Raw genomic sequence first — 17,787 nt, 5'->3', positions numbered from 1 at the left:
CTGGTCAACCTGTTCCAGTGCCTCACAATCCTTTTTACACAAAACAAACAGACAAACAAACAAACAAACTTCTTCCTGATAATGAACCTAAATCTTTCCTCTTTAAGTTTGAAACCATTTTCCCTTGTCCTGTCACATCAGCCCCCGCTAAAGATTCTGTCGTCTTCTTTCTTATAGCCCTCCTTTAGACACTGAAAGACTGCTATCAGGTTTCCCCAGAGCCTTTTCTTCTCCAAAATACGATGTTTTTTCGCATTTGCTCAGTTTCCAAAAAGGGCCTGTAAATATTAAATTTCTACAGTACTCTACTTGTGATAGGGCCAAAAGTACATAGTTTGGCAGAATTACACTAAGTAGAGAACTGAGGAAAAGAAAAGAAGAAAGAAAAACTTTAAACTGTTTTTGTTGATTTCCAATTCAGCATTGCTCATCAGCACCAGGCACAAGTATCTCCATTAAAGATCTCTTTCAATTCTTTATTCTTTTTTGCTGTTTTTGGTTAGGTGGCTGGCCTACCACTGCAATGTTATAAATGAATGAGTTGTCTGTGGTTACAGAAATAAATCTTTAAGGATCCCTGAGATTTCCAAGAACGTATCCTGGTAAAAAAAAAGGTAAGATAACTATTCACTATGGTGTCTTGCGAAGTCTATATTCTATCTGAAAATACAATGTAATAATAACAAAAAAAAACCCTAGACTTGACTGTGTTTTTCTGACACTGATTTACATAGTGTTGAGACATTCTTTTTCTAGGAAGTTTATTATTTTGATTGGTCCATGACATTTCGCTGTGAAGAACAGGATTTCTCAGGTGAAATTTGACAAGATTTGTTTTCTGAACTCTGCCAAATGTGAGTAATCTGTTTCAAATCTATGCCTGATCCAGGGTAGGTACTTGAAAACAGGTATTCTTTATCCAGAAGAACTGCCCTACCTTTTCACACTCATATTTTTTCACAAAAAGTCTGAAGCGTTTATTACGTAGAGGCAGAAAGTAAAAAATGGGATATAATGAAAAATACGACACTTGTGTTTTCCAATTAGTACTACTATTGATATTTTATGATGAAATTCAAATAATATAATGAAAGTAGCACAGTTATACTCAAGAATACATCTATATTTTGGCACTACATTTCACAGGAAAGTCCTCCGTTTTTTTACAAATTCAAGTCAGGATATACCCGAGACCTGGATAGATTAAATTTACAGGTGTACGCTCAGAGGTTGCTTATTCCAAGGTAAAGTCAATGAGGTACTGTAGGTTTTCAGCATCTTTGAAATCCACCTCCAGTCCCTTGGAGAATTCCCAAGGGACATCAGTCAACAGACAACCTGGCAACAGAAACTGAGAATCTTGATCTGTTCCCCATCTCTGGCTACCAAAATGCTATATCACAACATATACATTGCCAAGAGGCCAGAATACATTTCTGTAGTGTGCACTTCAGTATTTGGATCACTTACAGTCATGAGCAGCTTCTCCACACAGTCAGGTGACACACTGTGCAAATGGGTCAAATGAAGCTGGAGATGCATTTTGTTGCTGAGGACATCTTGGCAGAGGGGGCAGCAGATAACAGGTTGCATTGAATGCTGGGACAGGACATGCATCTGGATACGATTTGGGTCCCTACTATTGTAGTTACAATAAGGACACTGATAAAACTGAAAAATATCAAATTAAGATGCAGGATATTAGTCAATGTGCTTTAATAACTTTCTGATATTGCTGTTTTAACAGCACGTCATCTTTGTTTTATTCTTATTTGAAAGAATTCTAGAATACAATTAAATTCTTACATTTTCCTTTACCTGCTCATGACAAAATTTATTGTCCTCTGGAGGCTTTGATTTTTTAGCTGCACCATCCTCTTCTTTTGCCAGAAGAAGTTGTTGCGCCCCTACAACAGTGTTCACTTTTGGTTCCTTCTCTGGTGTGACTATTCCTGTTCCAAAAACAATTTTTAAGAACACATTTTAAACTTGAAAATACTCTGTTTTACAAAGAGGCTGTGATTCCAAAGGTCTGTGTTGTCTCTGAGGGTATTTTTTTTATGTTCTGAGAAAAAATATATATATTTGAGAAAACCAACTCTGGTAAGTATAAAAACGAAAACACTTCTATCCTTGATGGATACTCTATAAATACATTTAAAAATGAACTATTTTCTACTGTTTAGATAACCTCAGGTTGCCTTCAAAGATTAATCAATAAGATGCTTTCTTTAGCAGCTCGGTGTGAATTTGTGTATTACATTAAAACAAATCAACTTTTGCTTAAAAATCCTGTTTTCCAAAATAATTAATTTGCTGATGTTTAATTACACTCTCTCTTTCCTAAATTGTCTGAGAAATATGATTATTGTGGTGTTTTGATAACTCCTGCCTACTTACAATTCTGAAGCTAAATATAGTGAGGCTTTAAAAGAAATACTGTGGAGAATAGGATTTCAGAGCTAACTTAATATTAATTATATACAAAGATCAGTCATTTGGGATTGCCTTAGATGTTTACACTGTGAATTTTTATAGTCTGGCATTTGTGATCAAAACCAGAATATAATTGTTTTCTATAGATAGTTTTACTATTAAGTATTAAATACTATATTTAATATTATGCCTACTCTAGCTGTGTAATGTAGCCCAGTCTTGCACACATCAAAGAAAAGAGTGCAATTCTAATTTCCCAGTCCATCAGAAAATTCTTTCCAGCGTCAATTTGCCAGATAATCTCTTCTGCTAGGCTGGATATTACAAGAGCATTGGGTAGGCATGTCACATACATCTCACGACAAACACAAAACCTCATTTACCAACCATTCCAATCTCATCATAGTGCAGCATCATCTGACCTTTTTTCTGCTGTTTATTATGAGTATTTCTAATTTTAACTTTCAATTTTCACCATCTTCCAGTCAATTTGCAACTAAATTATTTCCAGGGTGAGGACACTATCACTGGACACTGGGTGCAAATACATCTTGAAATGCAATGAAGCTAAACCATTGATTGCTATCAGACCCAACGTAAATATATAGTCCAGGGGTAATCTGATTGTATGCTGTGCATGAAGATTTATCTTGATTTTTTTCAATCCACATAAGGTTCATATAAATGAACAAATTGCACCTCGTTGCACAATAACCTAGGATTAATTTAAAAATAAGGTCATGGATGTTTTGGCAACAAAGTAAACATGAACAAAGAAAATACTTGTATTTTTCTGTAGGCAAAATCAGTATCTTTTCTATTATTATATCAATTATGTAGACTTTGTGCAACATTTGATATTAAAAGAGCAACATTAAAGAAAAGTAAAATAAGAAAGCAGCTTTCAAGGTAAATACCAAGTCCTCATGGTAAAATAATAAACAATTGAGAACTGAATCACACAGAGACATGTTCTGAAGGGCATTTAGGAAAAAAAAAACAACATAAACATATTTTATGACTTATACATTAAAGCTGATTTCCCCACACATTGTTTCTCATTCCTAAGTTGGTAATTATTTCTTATGGTGTAATTTAGACCAGTATGTTCTCATTCAAATTAAAGTTTATTCCTGCCATATTTTCCTACTTTTAATTATCAATTTATCAGCATTGATTTAATATCTGAACACGCTGCTTTCCGGAGCCCCCCTGAATTTTTACACTCTGAGAACCTGTTCCTGCAGGCCACATTTTGATGGCTCAGCTAAGAGACATACCTACAACCTAAAGCACTGGTGAAGCTTAAAGGTAAAATCTACATGCTAAAGCAACAACTTCATTACTCAGTTTGGTTTATGATAATTCAGTTCTCACTGGCCTAGCCACATTTACTTGGCAACACATCATTATTATTTAAATGCCTTTACGGTAAGAATTATAGAAAGTAAAAAAGTGACATACTATATTAACAGAGAAAGGTTGCTTCTCAGACTTTAGAAGGATAGGTTCAAATTATTAACCTCTCTTCATTTCCAACTGTCAAAAATGTCTAACAGTTGACTACTGTTCCTTACCTCTATCATATGCCACATTTAAAATGCTTCTGTAAAAAGACAAATGGGGCAGAATCTCAGCTGGTGTAAAGTGACACCGTCATATAGGATGCTGAATTTAAAAAGCAAAGTAAAACAATTCTGCCTTCTTTTCCCCTCTTCACAGCAGATTGTTTTTGACATTTTGTTACAGAAATTGGGATCCAAATTCTGCCCAAAAATCCATTTGTGAAAATGCATTTAGCAGTGTTTTTGGCATTGGTATGCAACTGCTAATGAAATTGAGCTTGGAGTACTCTCTGTGTACACAAAAGGTTAATATTATATATCATCTTCCACCAGAGGATAGGATGACTTGATTACTTCAAAGGACAATAATCATGAAACACATTATTCTTGTTTCAATAAAAACAAGTATTTTTTTGGTTAAATTTTCTTTTGTTGTTAATATAATAAAACTATGGAGTCATCAAACACTGTGCTGGGGTCAATAAATGCATATAAAAGCACAGCTTTTTACTATGATTGCAATGATATTTATATTAATTGTGAAATTTACAGAGGCTTTGTTGTTTCCCTTGTTGATGTTGCTCCGGATTCAGTCAACCCGAAGCCCTGTTACTTTCTACTGAACCCAAGTTACATGTGGACATTAGAACAGTAGCTGACAGGTTTGAAGAAAAAGGGGCTGATTCCTCAACCTGGGGTGAAGCCACTTGCCCCTATGCATGGAGTGGATTGAATCTCCCAGTGCAGAGCAGCACTTTATGCCTAGTCCTCTCTTGTCACAAGTGTAGCTACGAAAGAAAAGGAGGTTTGAACTCCCTATGCAAGGTCTAGCTTGTAAAACTTAGCTCCTTTTCTTGCTGCATCAACTTTTCATTTTCTGTATTGGATTTAGTGTTTTAAGGAGCTTCCTGCAGAGAGGCTGAATAAAGTTATGGCCTTACAGATAGGGTATTGAAGGACGAGAGGGGAGGAGAGAAAATGTTACGGTCCTGAGCTTGTGGTGTGGCACTGTTTTCATAGCTGAGTGTTCCACTGGCATGCTCTTCTTAATATGCAGCTGGAGGAAGAGACTAAATCTGTTGTTGTTCATGCTTTAAATACAAATTTTCTATTTTTGAGAAACATTTGTGTTTTTTTTCTTAATTGTGAAATACAACTTTAATACATTACGCAGAATACACAGTGTAGTTTTAGATGAATAACGTACTTTCAATACACTTAGCTGAAAAGCCAAGACTAGTTCAAAACAAGTACCACAAAGCAGACTAGTTAATGATTAACTGTCAGTTACAGAATTAGTTAACTTGTCTAACATTGCTAATACAAAAATGACATATTTCATTGCAATTCAGATGCCGTCATGTTTGTAGCATGTTTGAAACCCCAAAACAAAAATATAAACTTTTGTGTGACTGATAAGGTGGAGAACGCTAAAGAAAGAAAATCCTCGAAAACTGACAATCAAAATACTGTCTTGTTATTTATGAATCCATGTATTTGATAAAGATTGCATAATTTAAGATTTCTGACACATCAGATTATGTTATTCAACTTCAAAATAATTCTAAAATTATAATTACTGGTATTCTTTCTAATTAGAGGAAAATGAAAGGATAATTTTCATTGCAATAATGAAGGTTAATTTCCATCCTTCTTCATGTTTACTACCTTATTAAAAAGTGCTCCCCTTAGCCATGGCAAAGACATATTACATTTTCAATGCAAATGTATTAATCTGGATAAATTCCATATTAATTCTTGCACTGCATAGAGCTGTAATTTGGATTATAATTAATCTAAAGTGGCACTAGATTTAAATGACAATATAAATGAGGCATTAGTAGGCTTTTCTATTCTGAATGAATATTCAACAAATATAACTTGCATATTGCCAAGTCTCATTTTGAAAGCTCTACTCCTTGAGATAAGGTAAGCAATACAGCACAACAGCTTACACAAACATGCTGTTACTAAATACATGTTAATCCTTCCTCGTCTAATAGATTCTATGCTAAAGAGGGGTCACACCATTTTCCTGTCTAACTTGTTAGTATTGTGATTAATTTATTGGTTTTCCTGAGATTTCTCTGGCAAGAATTGCAACACTTAATTCACGAGAAAGCCCAAATTAACATTCAATTATACATAAGCAGTTATATAGTCATTAGAAATACTTGTCAGCTGAGTGAAAATTAAGATGATGGTCTGCATGATACATATGGAGAATTAATTTAGATTATGAAAATAAAAGTTTCTAAAAGATTGAGGATTTCATAGTGCAAACCGTTTTCTCTAAAGCTCAAAGGCAAATCTTGTATTTCGGCCCTTTGTATATGAATCTCACTGCAATGTTATTTTTGTAATTGCTGGCACGGGAATGCAGAACAATTATGCTGCTTTTTTTTTTTTTTTTTTTTTTTCTGTAGTGCACCCAGTAGGCATCTGGATATAGGTTTGTCCTAATTAAACTTGGCCCTTATGAGCAGCTAATCCTGATGGAATTTTGAGAATTCCCCTTCAGTATTTTTTTTCTAGATTCCATCTTTTCTTTTTTTTTTCTCAAGTTTTCATACTATATTCTTTCTTGAACAGCTAAAAAAATGGACCTAAGAAAATAAGAGGGCTGATAAACTCCCTGAATCATTTCCAGTGCTCCATAGGACAGAGTATATGGTGAGCAATGTGAGTTCCAGGTAGCTGTCACCTTCCTTTCAGGCAGACCCTGACAAAACTGCAGGAGACTTATGTCTGCTTTAGAGCATGGATTTACTGCACCACAGATAGCTCTTTCCAAGACAGCTAAAGGGGGATATTTGTGGGTCACTCCAAAAGTAATGCCTCCTATGCTTTTCTATGGAAACCACAATAGATACAAAGACCACAGTAACACTATTTGATAGAGAAAATAGCTACAAAACAATATTTTTCAACATAGTCACCATCATTAGCTATGAATCTTCACCAGTGATGAACAAGAAAGCCTGAATGCTATGCACATTAAAATCTGCACCAGTAGAACTTCTGAAACACACCACCCACCACCTCACTGTGATCACAGCCACTGTTTGGTCTCCATAAGTGTTCAGCAGGTGTTGAGGAATGTCAGTGGCTGAATTTTTTTCCACATGGAGGAATTCAATTGCACACTTTTGCTTCATACGCACTCCCATGTCAAACGCCATTTTGTCAGATTGCCCCTCTGCTGCCATCTGTCACATGGCAACAAAATGTAATGGAATACTGTTGGGAAAGTTCATCCTCTACTGTCATAACACCAGTATCCAATTCTGACATCATGGGCCAACATAGGAGGTATTACTTCCAGGCCAGCCCTTGTATGTTTTAAACCACAACACAGTTCCTTGCTCAATATCATTCTTGACATCATCAGCCTTACTTCAGATTCATGATCTCTAAAAATAAAGCAACGGAAGAGCAGCTAAGGTTCTAAACTGTGAATGGATAGTGACCTTAGCACATCAACAAGCAAGATTAAAGGAAGCTTTAATCTTTCCATCAGTCTTCTGAATTAATCTGGCACAGAAAGGGCTACATATATCTTTTTCTTTTTTTTTTTTAATTAATGAAAAAATGTTAGTATTTTGTAAGAGCAAAATATAGTATGGGAGAATTTGGATATAAAGAAGATAATGTAAAATTATATTTTCTCTACAACTATACATCTTTATGGAGAATACAACCTCCTTTGTATGCAGCTGTCATTGGCGTACAAGGAAAAGATATATGACTACCTGAAACTAATAGGCTTCAACCTGTTTCAGCACTTCTTCTGCTTCAATGAATCCAACATAATGTAACTAGGTATAGCGTGCAGCAAAAGTAGCCAATGTAATATTCATTGTGACCATAGATTTCCATCTCATACATAAAAAGCATGGATGAAGTCACGTATTTGCCAAATCAAACACACAAAAAGCCTTGGGTATCTACACCAGATGCTGGCCTTGGGTTTGTTTGTGCACAAGTAAATGTCATGACATGGGGGTTTGTTTTCAAAGACAGTAGCTTTCATTACTGGGTTTTGTCTATTCCAGGAGATCAAAATTACCCAACCCATATAATCCATTTTCAATGATATTTCCTCTTTCTTAGTCTGAATCATCTGTAAACTTTTTCAATGGATTTTGTGTATTTTTTTCAAAATGCCTCAAATAAATGCCGAGGAAGAGACCAGATTCTTGGGAGTAAGTGATCAGAGAGCAAGAACAAAAAAATAATAATAATAAAAACCCCACATTCTTTGGGTTAAAAGCGGGGCAAAACCTGATTGAAGAAAAAATTCAAGTGGTACCTAATCCTATGCTTATGAAAAATTAATATGCCATCAGAGGAATCACAAGTACAGCTAAGATTAATGAAAGGCGCTTAAAAAATTACAAGCACACAAACTGATTTGATTAAAAAATAATCTCACTGGTCGTCCTGTAATATTCTTCAACTTATCCGCATCTATCCTGTCAGATGGTTATGATTAAAAATAGGTCAATGGGAGGCTACTGATAGAAATCACATGCAAAATGCACATGCAATGAATAGTAGTGGGAATGTCCAGACAGTTTAAAATGAAAGAACATTTCATAAGTTAAAAAAAAAAAAGAGGAAGACAAAATTCTAGCATCTTACCAGAGTCTTTACTAGCTTTTTTAGCTTCAATATTGTCTCTCTCACTTGAGTCCTTATCTTCAGCAACAGCCACTGATGTACTTTTAGCAGACCCTTCTGTATCTTCACTTTGTTCTTCTGGGGAAAAGCATAGAAAAGATCCAACTTAGTGACCATTCAACAGCAGGTAAAAAACTCTTCAAAAGAGCTCTTCAAGCACTTAGAGAAGTTGCCAAAATGGGGAGGAGGAGATGAAGAAAATGTAGAGAATGGCCCTTTAAGGAGATTGGACATTAATTAGGAATAATTGGCAATATTTCAAAATCTACCCAGAAATTCTGAACGTGTCTTTATCAGAGTATCCACTTCCCACCAGCATACCAGATTTAAAGCTTATCATTTCATATTCTTTAGCAAGAAACTACTTGTGTTAAAATGCACGCATATGGATGCGCACATATACCATGCCAGCTTGAACAAAAGCAAGCCCTTGTAAAAGTGTATCTTTAAGCCAAAAAAGAAAAAAGATAAAAAAAGGGGAATTCAAATTTAAATCCTATTAGTACAGCAGTATCCCGCTAATTGCAGTAAGTAAGTATTAGGTATTAGGTACTGTATTAAATATAAACCCCTGGCTTTGCGGGAGAAGTCTCAAATTTTGTCTCCAGGGGGAGCCATTCAGGATAAATGATACAACTTGGTACATGGCTTCCAAGGAAGCAGCATTACCCACACCTCACTTACGTGTTCACACCAGCTAGATTACATGGAAATCTTCACAGTAACTCAAGCCTATTTAATTATTCTGTAAATCTTAGCTATGCTGCTACTGGTGGATTAATCTGTTTATGCAGTTAGCTTCTATACTGGGGCTGTGTAGCACTAATCCGTGAAAGGCCCACTGTTCCTTTTCATCCTGTGATCATTTGTCTCTCACTGTGCTGATGTCACATTTTAATGAATTTTTAGCAATCTGAGTAATGCCAGATAACCAGACTTGCAACTCCCCACAGCATGGCATGCTGTTTTCATTGCAGCACAAAAAAAATAAAAAAATAAAAAAATTAAAAAAATCATATTTCTCAGTTCAGGTAGGAATTATATAAATTAGGAGGTGAAGGTAAAATGGGATTCAAAGCACCAAGCTGCTCAATTTCATAAAATCTTTAATGACCATATAAATTAACCCTGGAAAGGCAAAAGGTCACAGACACACATTTGCATACACTCTTCTATTCACTTTTGATAAGCAGAGCTTTTATGCAGGGAACATGATACAATTAACCCTTCAGGAACCATACAAAATGCAGCTACCGACATTTTAAGTGTCAAGCATTAACTGAAAATTACACACTGCATAAAATTTTCATTGTAAATGCTATAGTGATTGAAAGGGGAAATAGTGGCCCTCTTCGCACCCCATGTTTTATTAATAACATTCTGACAGCCGAATGAAATATCCTCTGTCATATACAGCAGCTGAGCACAAAAAAAATTGCTGCTTAGTGCCTTACTTGCCAGCCATGCACTGAAACTGTACGCCCAGGCAAACAACCCTCAGATCGATGTGGTGAACCTATCTGATTCTCAAAACCTTTTGTAAATCAGGGGAAAAAAAAAAAATAAAAGCAGAGGAAATAAAAAGAGAGGAAAAAAAGTCCAAACAAAACAGCTGCAAATTTGGAAATAGGAAAAAAAAAAAAACAAAAAAACAACCACAGATCAATGTGTTTTGCATTGACACTGAAATACAATAGTTTAGTGCTAAGCATGCATGTCCACTCTTTGGAACAATACAGGGAGAAAGACTGACCCCTCTCCTAAAAATAACTGCATACTAAAAAATTTCCATCCAAATGGATCCCCCCTTGTGCTGTTTTAGCACTCTGCCTGCTGCGACCCCGCTCCCTCCTGTGATGATAGCTAATCAAACATGGGAGCCATCCCGGCCGCAGCTGGAAGCAGGGCCGTGTTTGTCCGACTGGCAAGGGAGCACTGTTCGGGATGCTGTGAGCCTGTGATCCTGCCTGCATCGGGCTGTGTTAATGCCAAGTGAACACACATGAGGCTCGTATCCAGTGTCAGGCCCTGTGGCCTCACAGAGCCCGTGGCAAATCCCTTCTCGACTCATCCTTGGGAACGGTCGCACTGCTTCTTTTACTAGATTTACTGGCCCAGTTCCCCTGGGCTGGAAAATGAAGTGTCAAAGTGCTACTGAGTGTCCTTATCTTGAGGGGACATAAAATTGTAAGGGCTATCGTGGCACACATTAATAAAACATTGTGTGTGTGTCAGGCAAAGAGAAAGAAAATTATGAAGGTACTAAAAGAAAAGCTACAGTATCATCTGGGTCTCATCAGACAATTTTTGCAGGGTGCTCTCTTGTTTTTCTGGTATGTGTTTTAAGTGTGAGAGAAATTCCCAGACATGTTCTCCTATACATCATCGTGGTGTCTGACCTCAGCCTGACCCTGGCAACAGTTTGAGAAATCTGAATGTGAACAAAGACTCTGTGTCAGCAGCAGGGAGAGATTGCGGGATAGACTTTCCCCATCAACTTAATCGCAAACAGCAGTTCTGAGGCCATAACTTTACAGGGCTCCACCAAGCCACAAACACGTAACCTTTAGAGGTGAAACTGCCCCCTGCTCCCCACCCCCCCCCCTTCTGTGATTTTTCTCAGTCCTGTGGTACTCCCTTTGATGTAGCAAGGCAATTAGCTCTAATGTTCAAGTGCTGCAGACCTGTTTTATGGTTTGGAAGGTGAGAGCTGTTTATTACAGGTAGGCTCCTGGGGGCCATAAAGACTTTGCAAATTTTTAATCATGCAAAAAACTAATCAAAATGTAACTTATACACACCATAAAAATTAATATCATTATTATGCACAGTATAAATTGCCTGCCTTGGCTTTCAATGGCACTCACTTCTAGAAAATACATTTGGCATTCATTTCAGAAATATGTATGGTATTCTCTTCAGAAATAAATTTCATAGACAGACATGATAATACAACTTCTCATATTTTTCTTCAAAATTACAGAAAGGCTGTCTAAGAATTCACACTGTCGCAACATCTATCAAAGGGACAAGATGGAAATCAACAGCTCTAACTTAAAGTAGTAAATTTACACATACACAAAAAAAATCCTTAGAAAGACTGTTCATGTTCATTAGAATAGATAGTGAGAATATCTAATGAAATCTGCTATCAAAAAAAAATCTACATACCTATGCAAAAAGAATAACCAACAAATATCTTTTCAGTAAAATTTTTGTTCTTACTTCAAATGCTAAGCAATAAGGATACTATTCAGTAATAAAAAAATGCAGTGATTCCTGCTGAAAATCAACAAAACACAGTGTGATGGGGCCACAGGTTCCAGAACAAGTCCTAATACTCTATTATAGATTTACAAGAGTCTTGCCTATATACATTTACAACTGTCAGCTTTGAAAATGAATAGACCAGCAGATTCAAATGTATAATGGCTTTAATAACACTTACTATTGAAATATGATATTTTATTCACACCTGGTTTTATTTTGTCTAAATGTTGAAAATTTCTTTTGATGTTGGATCTTTTGAGTTTATACATTATCAACTTTTTCCTCACAGCTGACTTTGAATTAAACACAAAAAAGTGAGGTTAACATAGTCTGAACTAAAAGTGTCAAATCATGGAAAATGGAGTTAAGCTTTATAGGCAAAGTTAATCAGCTGATACTGCATATTACATATTCTACATCATACAATTTAGTATGTTAATCTACACTCTTGGGCCCCAATTCTATACCAATTTCATAAAAGACCCTTATGACCTTCATGAGTCCAATGAAGTCAAGGTGTGTGATGCTTTCAATTGTAAAATCCAGGCCTCAGCCTAGCTGATACTAGCAGCAAATTAGGTGAATATACATATATGGATCAGAAAAGCCAAATTGCTGAGAATACATTCAGCATATGAAAAATACTAGCTTTTGAAATAAAATATGAAACAGTTAAAACAAGATAAAGTCAGAGTGGAAACTTCACTGGTATATGAAACAATGGATAGTAATGACTGTTTTGGTCCCAAATTTTGTTGTTGTTGTTGCTGTTACTATCCCTTTTGACTGTTCAAATTGGAAGTAATTTCCTAAATGGGGATGACCTACTAGTTGTGGGTGAGTAATTGTGGTTATGAGAGAGAAAGCAAGATTAAGCAAGTGTTTGTGGCTGAGGTCCGGATGAAAGGAGAAAGAATAAATCAATCAGTTGAAGTTGTAAGTGATAAATAGGAAATGAGAGATAAATTAATATACATATATATATTTGGTGTTTGTTATTTAATATGTTCAATTAAAAGCTGAATCAATGGTACACATAAATGTTCAGCACAAGTGTATCCCATGTTCATCTGGAAGAAGAAGTGACTTAATGAGATTGTCAGGATGAGAATTAACCACTAGCAAAAAAAAAAAAAAAAAGGAAGGACAGATTGGAGAAATGGGCTTGTGTAGAAAGGAGGAACAATAAAAGAAACCAAAGAAGAAAAATCCATGGAGTATGAAAAGAAAGAAAAAATTGAATTAAAAGCAAGCTGTGTGGATTTTCTTCTGGATTACCTCAGCTATTCTACTTGGGTTCTCTCTGACTTTTGAATTACAGTTTATTTACCCAAATATTTCAGAAAGTATTTATTTAATTTTCTGGCTAGTCTTGCAGAGAATGAGTAAGTAACAGTGTGACCTGCACATTCAAGATCTTGACTGCATCCTCTAGCGGTCATATTTCATCTTCAAAAAGGATTGCTAATTTCTCATATAATGACTCAAGGGGAATAACAACACCAACATGTTAATAACTGTTTCTAATCATTGTGTTATATTTAAAACTATTGCTTTTAGAAGGCTGAGCTTCCTGCAAACAAGCCTATAATTAACTGATGATCATCATATTGACTGCTAACCTGCAGTTTGTATCAAACTGTACCATTTTGTTTTGTGGTGCATCGTTTGATTTTTTTACAGCATTCTAATGCTTATTTTCTTCTGGTTTATTACTGTGTCAGAGAAGCCCAACTGCAAAGCTGGCCAAACAGAGCACATCATGGTGGCTGCTTCCCAAGCAGCACACAAATCACACCCACCCCACCCAGCAGCAAGTATTTCCCACTCATCACACTCAGTCTCATCTCTCTGACTACCAGGGAGTAGCAGGTCTCTTCTACCCTGCTTCTTCTTCTTTTTTTTTTTTTTCTCCACAATTTGTGAAGGTAGAAAAGATTTGTTATCATCAGTTAATCTGCCTAGCACTGTATTATTTCCCATTATTCCCCCCCCCCAACCTTTTTCTTTTTTTTTTTTTTAACTGCTATCTACTTCCAGCTGCTGGAGAAGGAAAGGGAATGTTCTCCCCAGAAATTTAGAGGGGTGGGGTGTCCTTTCCAGTTCGGTGGCTGAGCAAACTCTCCCTTTATCTCATTCCTGGCTAGGATTGATTGCTTTCTAGTCTCCTTCTCGTATTCTCAGCATAAACCAGGAAAATAAGTGTATTTTACTCTAATAATGGTGTAAAACATTGGTAAACTTACACTGAGCCATACTGGCTAATGAGAATAAGGGAAAATCTGTGGGTTTTTAATCATTTTATTTTTATATTAGTATTTTATCAAATATTTTGCAGGAGGCAAAAGAAGCATATGCTGACAAAACCATTAACAGAGAACATCAAATATTCAGAAACTCAGCAATGTTTTCCAGATGTGATTGGAAATGCACAGTTAATCATTTACTATGCAAAAAGGGATACTTTTCTTACTTGGCCTTCTCTAGAAAGGCATTGAAGCATGAATCTATATTGAGGACTGTCCAACTGTTCCAGCTCATCTATACTTTTATTTTGGCTGCCATTATGGTTTGTAGAAAATGCTGTTTTCCCCATCAGCTAAAGGTATGATGAGTACTAGCACTGTCTGTCTTGAGGACTAATATATTTGCATTGGGGTTATTCTGAACAGAAAATTCAATCTCATTACTAATTCTTATTCAATATGCTGGTTTAGATACACTGCCTAATTTCAGGCACTGCTCTAGGCTTCCTCCCTAAGGAGGGAGAAACAGGTATCTTCAGGGCACAAATGAGACTTTAGGAAGCCTGAATTAGCCTCTGGAGGTGTCTAATTCCTCACTGACTATAGAAGGATTTTAGAGTGAAATTTACCGTTTAGAGTGACGACTTTTCAGTTTGGAACTGCAGCTAAATGTTAGAAGTTAGATGAGTGAACTTGAGCCTAAGAGCTTGACCCAAAGCTCAAAAAGCCTATGAGAGTCTTCTCGTGACATTCACCAACTTATAGGGTGCTTTTTTCTAGCCTGCAGAAAATAGTAATAAAAAAATATCACTGGATCTTCACTATATTATTCACCTTACTTGTATTCCTCTTGTCCAGCCTACTTTTAATTTTCTGTCATTATTCAATCTTTTTTGGTGCCCCTTCACACATAAACATTTCTGTTGTCCTGATTTCTTGCATTTTGTCCTACCTCTCAGTTGACTTGAGTTTCCAGTACCTCATGTTAGCGATGAGATTGGTTCTCCCATTCACATTTTCCAGAAAAAAATCTTTAGAATGCATTTACTAATTAATTAACAGCTCATTTAAATGACCTATTTTATTAGCAACTCAGTTTTGGGGCTTGTCTCTGAAATGCACTCTAAAATCCTTCCCATTTACCTTCCAAATTTCTCTCTGAATTATTCACCTCTTTTTGGCTCACTAATGGTATGTCTCTGCATTTATCTGTAAAGAATTCTGTTACTGCATATATTTCTCCTTTGTCTTTTGAGAATACTAGAGAAAAGGAATTTGTTTTCTGTGCCACTTCTGGATCATTTTTAGACTGGCTCCTTATTCTCTGATGGTCTAGCAGACCTAATGACTCTTCTGCAGAGTTTTACTTCTGAGATACTTTAACAATTCCTATTCAGCTTTGTTAGGTACCTTCATGCAATTGCTCTTCTTATCCAACCTCTATGTTCAGTTTTATTAACATCACTTTGGCTTTATTTCCATTTTTAAGGATACATTTTTTCTGACCTTAAATTCTTGTACTATGCCTTGTCATGTAGCTACCTACATCCCTCCAGTTTTAGTATTCCCAGTCTTTGATGCTAAGTGTCACAGGCAGAAGTAGGTAATTTACTTACAGGGTGAAAAATATCTCTCAAGATAACTTTTCATCTTTTTTTTTTTAGAATTTTTACTTTTTTTTTTTTTTAATAGTCTTCACAGAATTATTTACTTTTTCATAGTTGCCTGATAAATATTTTATAGCATATATAGCAGCCTGTGATTTTTATTTTTTTTTCAAATTAAATTGCTGTAAATATTGCTTAAATCTTCAGACTCAAAAGGTTAACACATGCATGCACCATATGCATTGTTTAATATAGCATAACCCAAGTGGTTTTTGATTTTTTGGAAAGACAGCACAGGTGTTTAAAACCAGATCACAATAGTTGAATGATGTGTGAGAATCTTCACTGACACTTCCACTGCCAATTTCTCCAAAAATCTCCTGTAAAAACTGGATTTCCCATTTATAGCTGTACTATATAAAATATATTATATTGGCTAAGAGTCAAGCTCACTACTGAAAAAAGAGAAAGGAATAAAAATCTGTTCATCAAAACTAGTAAAAGAAGTAAAAAACAGCAATATCTTCCTGTTGATTCCTATTCCCTTATATTTCTGTCTTCCTTTTCCCCTTCTAGTCCCAGTCTGGAAAAATTTGATAATAAACTTTTGTGTCATTGTTCAAATATTATTCAATTTTGTGGAATGTTCCTGACTCACATTATATTATTTGTGTGTTTGGGATTCATAGCCATAATGTACTACATCTCTGTACTCCATATGGGATTCTTCCTATTCTATCACTGTGCTTCAACACCTAAAGCTAATCTTTTCCTGCTGCATTGTTTGAGGTCAGGAATTACACTCTCCTCTACTAATTACTCTAAGGCTTGAAACTCAAATCTGCTGCCAAGTTTGATGGGGACACTTGCATGGTATGCTCTGAAGATGGAAATATCAATTAGTTCTTAGCACAGTAGTGGGTGACATAAATAATGAAAGAGAGCGTATTACATACACAGATTTTCTGAATTCAGAAATGCCAGTTATATGTAGGGGTTAAGCATATCTGGTCACCCAGATTTGCTCTCAAGCGATTACAGCATAGCATGGGTGCCTTTATTCATTCTTGTGTTTTCTTTTTACACAAACAGTGTAACACATTAGATGTTCTCTTCATCTTTCATTTCCTCTTTCCTTTAATTACATTTTTAATTCTCACTGTCCAATATATCACACTACATTAACTACATGGTTTTCTCATTTGAGTGCTCTTTCTCTCATACGTAGTTTAAATAACAATCCTCCCCACCTTAATTTTTATTGTCAGCAACATAATTATATTTTGGCTGAAGCTGTGGGTATTCCTTGCCTATAGAATTCCAGTTCACAACTGTCTAATAAACACAGATCTACTCTGTCTATTTAGCTAAACCCCTGAAATGCTTTCTGAGGTGGTCCTGTTGATAGCACTGAAAATATTCCCAAGAAAGCCACTAAGCAAGACCTGAACTTAAAATTTGTTCTTAATGACTTCAGACAAGTTGATGAGGCCACCCATTTGTAAGCTTAATGTAGACTTCCCACCACACAGCTGTCTTTTCACTCCCTTGTAACTTCAGTAAACTTGAACTGCTTGGTCTGAATTCTGTTGTGGTAAATTTCTGCTGTATATTGGATATCAATGATTTTTTTGTTTGTTTGTTTTTTAACTTCAGACAAAATAATTCAGATACTTCTAAGAATATGAATAGTATAAACACATTTACATACATACCATATAGCTGTATATGTATATATATGTATTTTGTAAATCTTTACTGTTCCGGTAATTTTGAATAGCAACCTGAAATTCAGCAGTCACGATGATGTCTGACATGTGCAGAAAAATGTTTCAGCCAAGCGATATACTTTTGAAGAGTTCTACTTACTCATGTGCAGAAACGCTTCTTGAACTAAAGAGTTGAAATTCTCCTAGGAATTTATATTCACCAACACACTCACATTTCCTGGAGTGCTGAGAGCTCACCAAAGTACACAGT

General features: G+C 35.7%; 1 protein-coding gene across 6 annotated transcripts in view; it reads right to left on the bottom strand.

Annotated features, from left to right (window-relative positions):
• ZFHX4 (zinc finger homeobox 4) overlaps window positions 1-17,787 on the bottom strand; it is a 151,926-nt gene that overhangs the window by 18,424 nt on the left and 115,715 nt on the right. For 3 of the 6 annotated variants that reach the window (XM_085221312.1, XM_085221308.1, XM_085221309.1), the window contains exons 5-7: window positions 8,646-8,762; window positions 1,807-1,952; window positions 1,471-1,671 (exon numbers count right to left, since the gene is read on the bottom strand). In XM_085221312.1, the coding sequence (XP_085077438.1) occupies window positions 1,471-1,671; window positions 1,807-1,952; window positions 8,646-8,762 (464 nt within the window). The remainder of the gene's footprint in view (window positions 1-1,470; window positions 1,672-1,806; window positions 1,953-8,645; window positions 8,763-17,787) is intronic. The other 3 variants (XM_085221311.1, XM_085221313.1, XM_085221310.1) reach the window with 2 other exon arrangements.

This window comes from Meleagris gallopavo, chromosome 3 (genome assembly GCF_905368555.1).
Source record: "Meleagris gallopavo chromosome 3, MGAL_WU_HG_1.1, whole genome shotgun sequence".
Taxonomy (NCBI): domain Eukaryota; kingdom Metazoa; phylum Chordata; class Aves; order Galliformes; family Phasianidae; genus Meleagris; species Meleagris gallopavo.
This window is presented reverse-complemented; position numbering and strand designations above follow the sequence as displayed.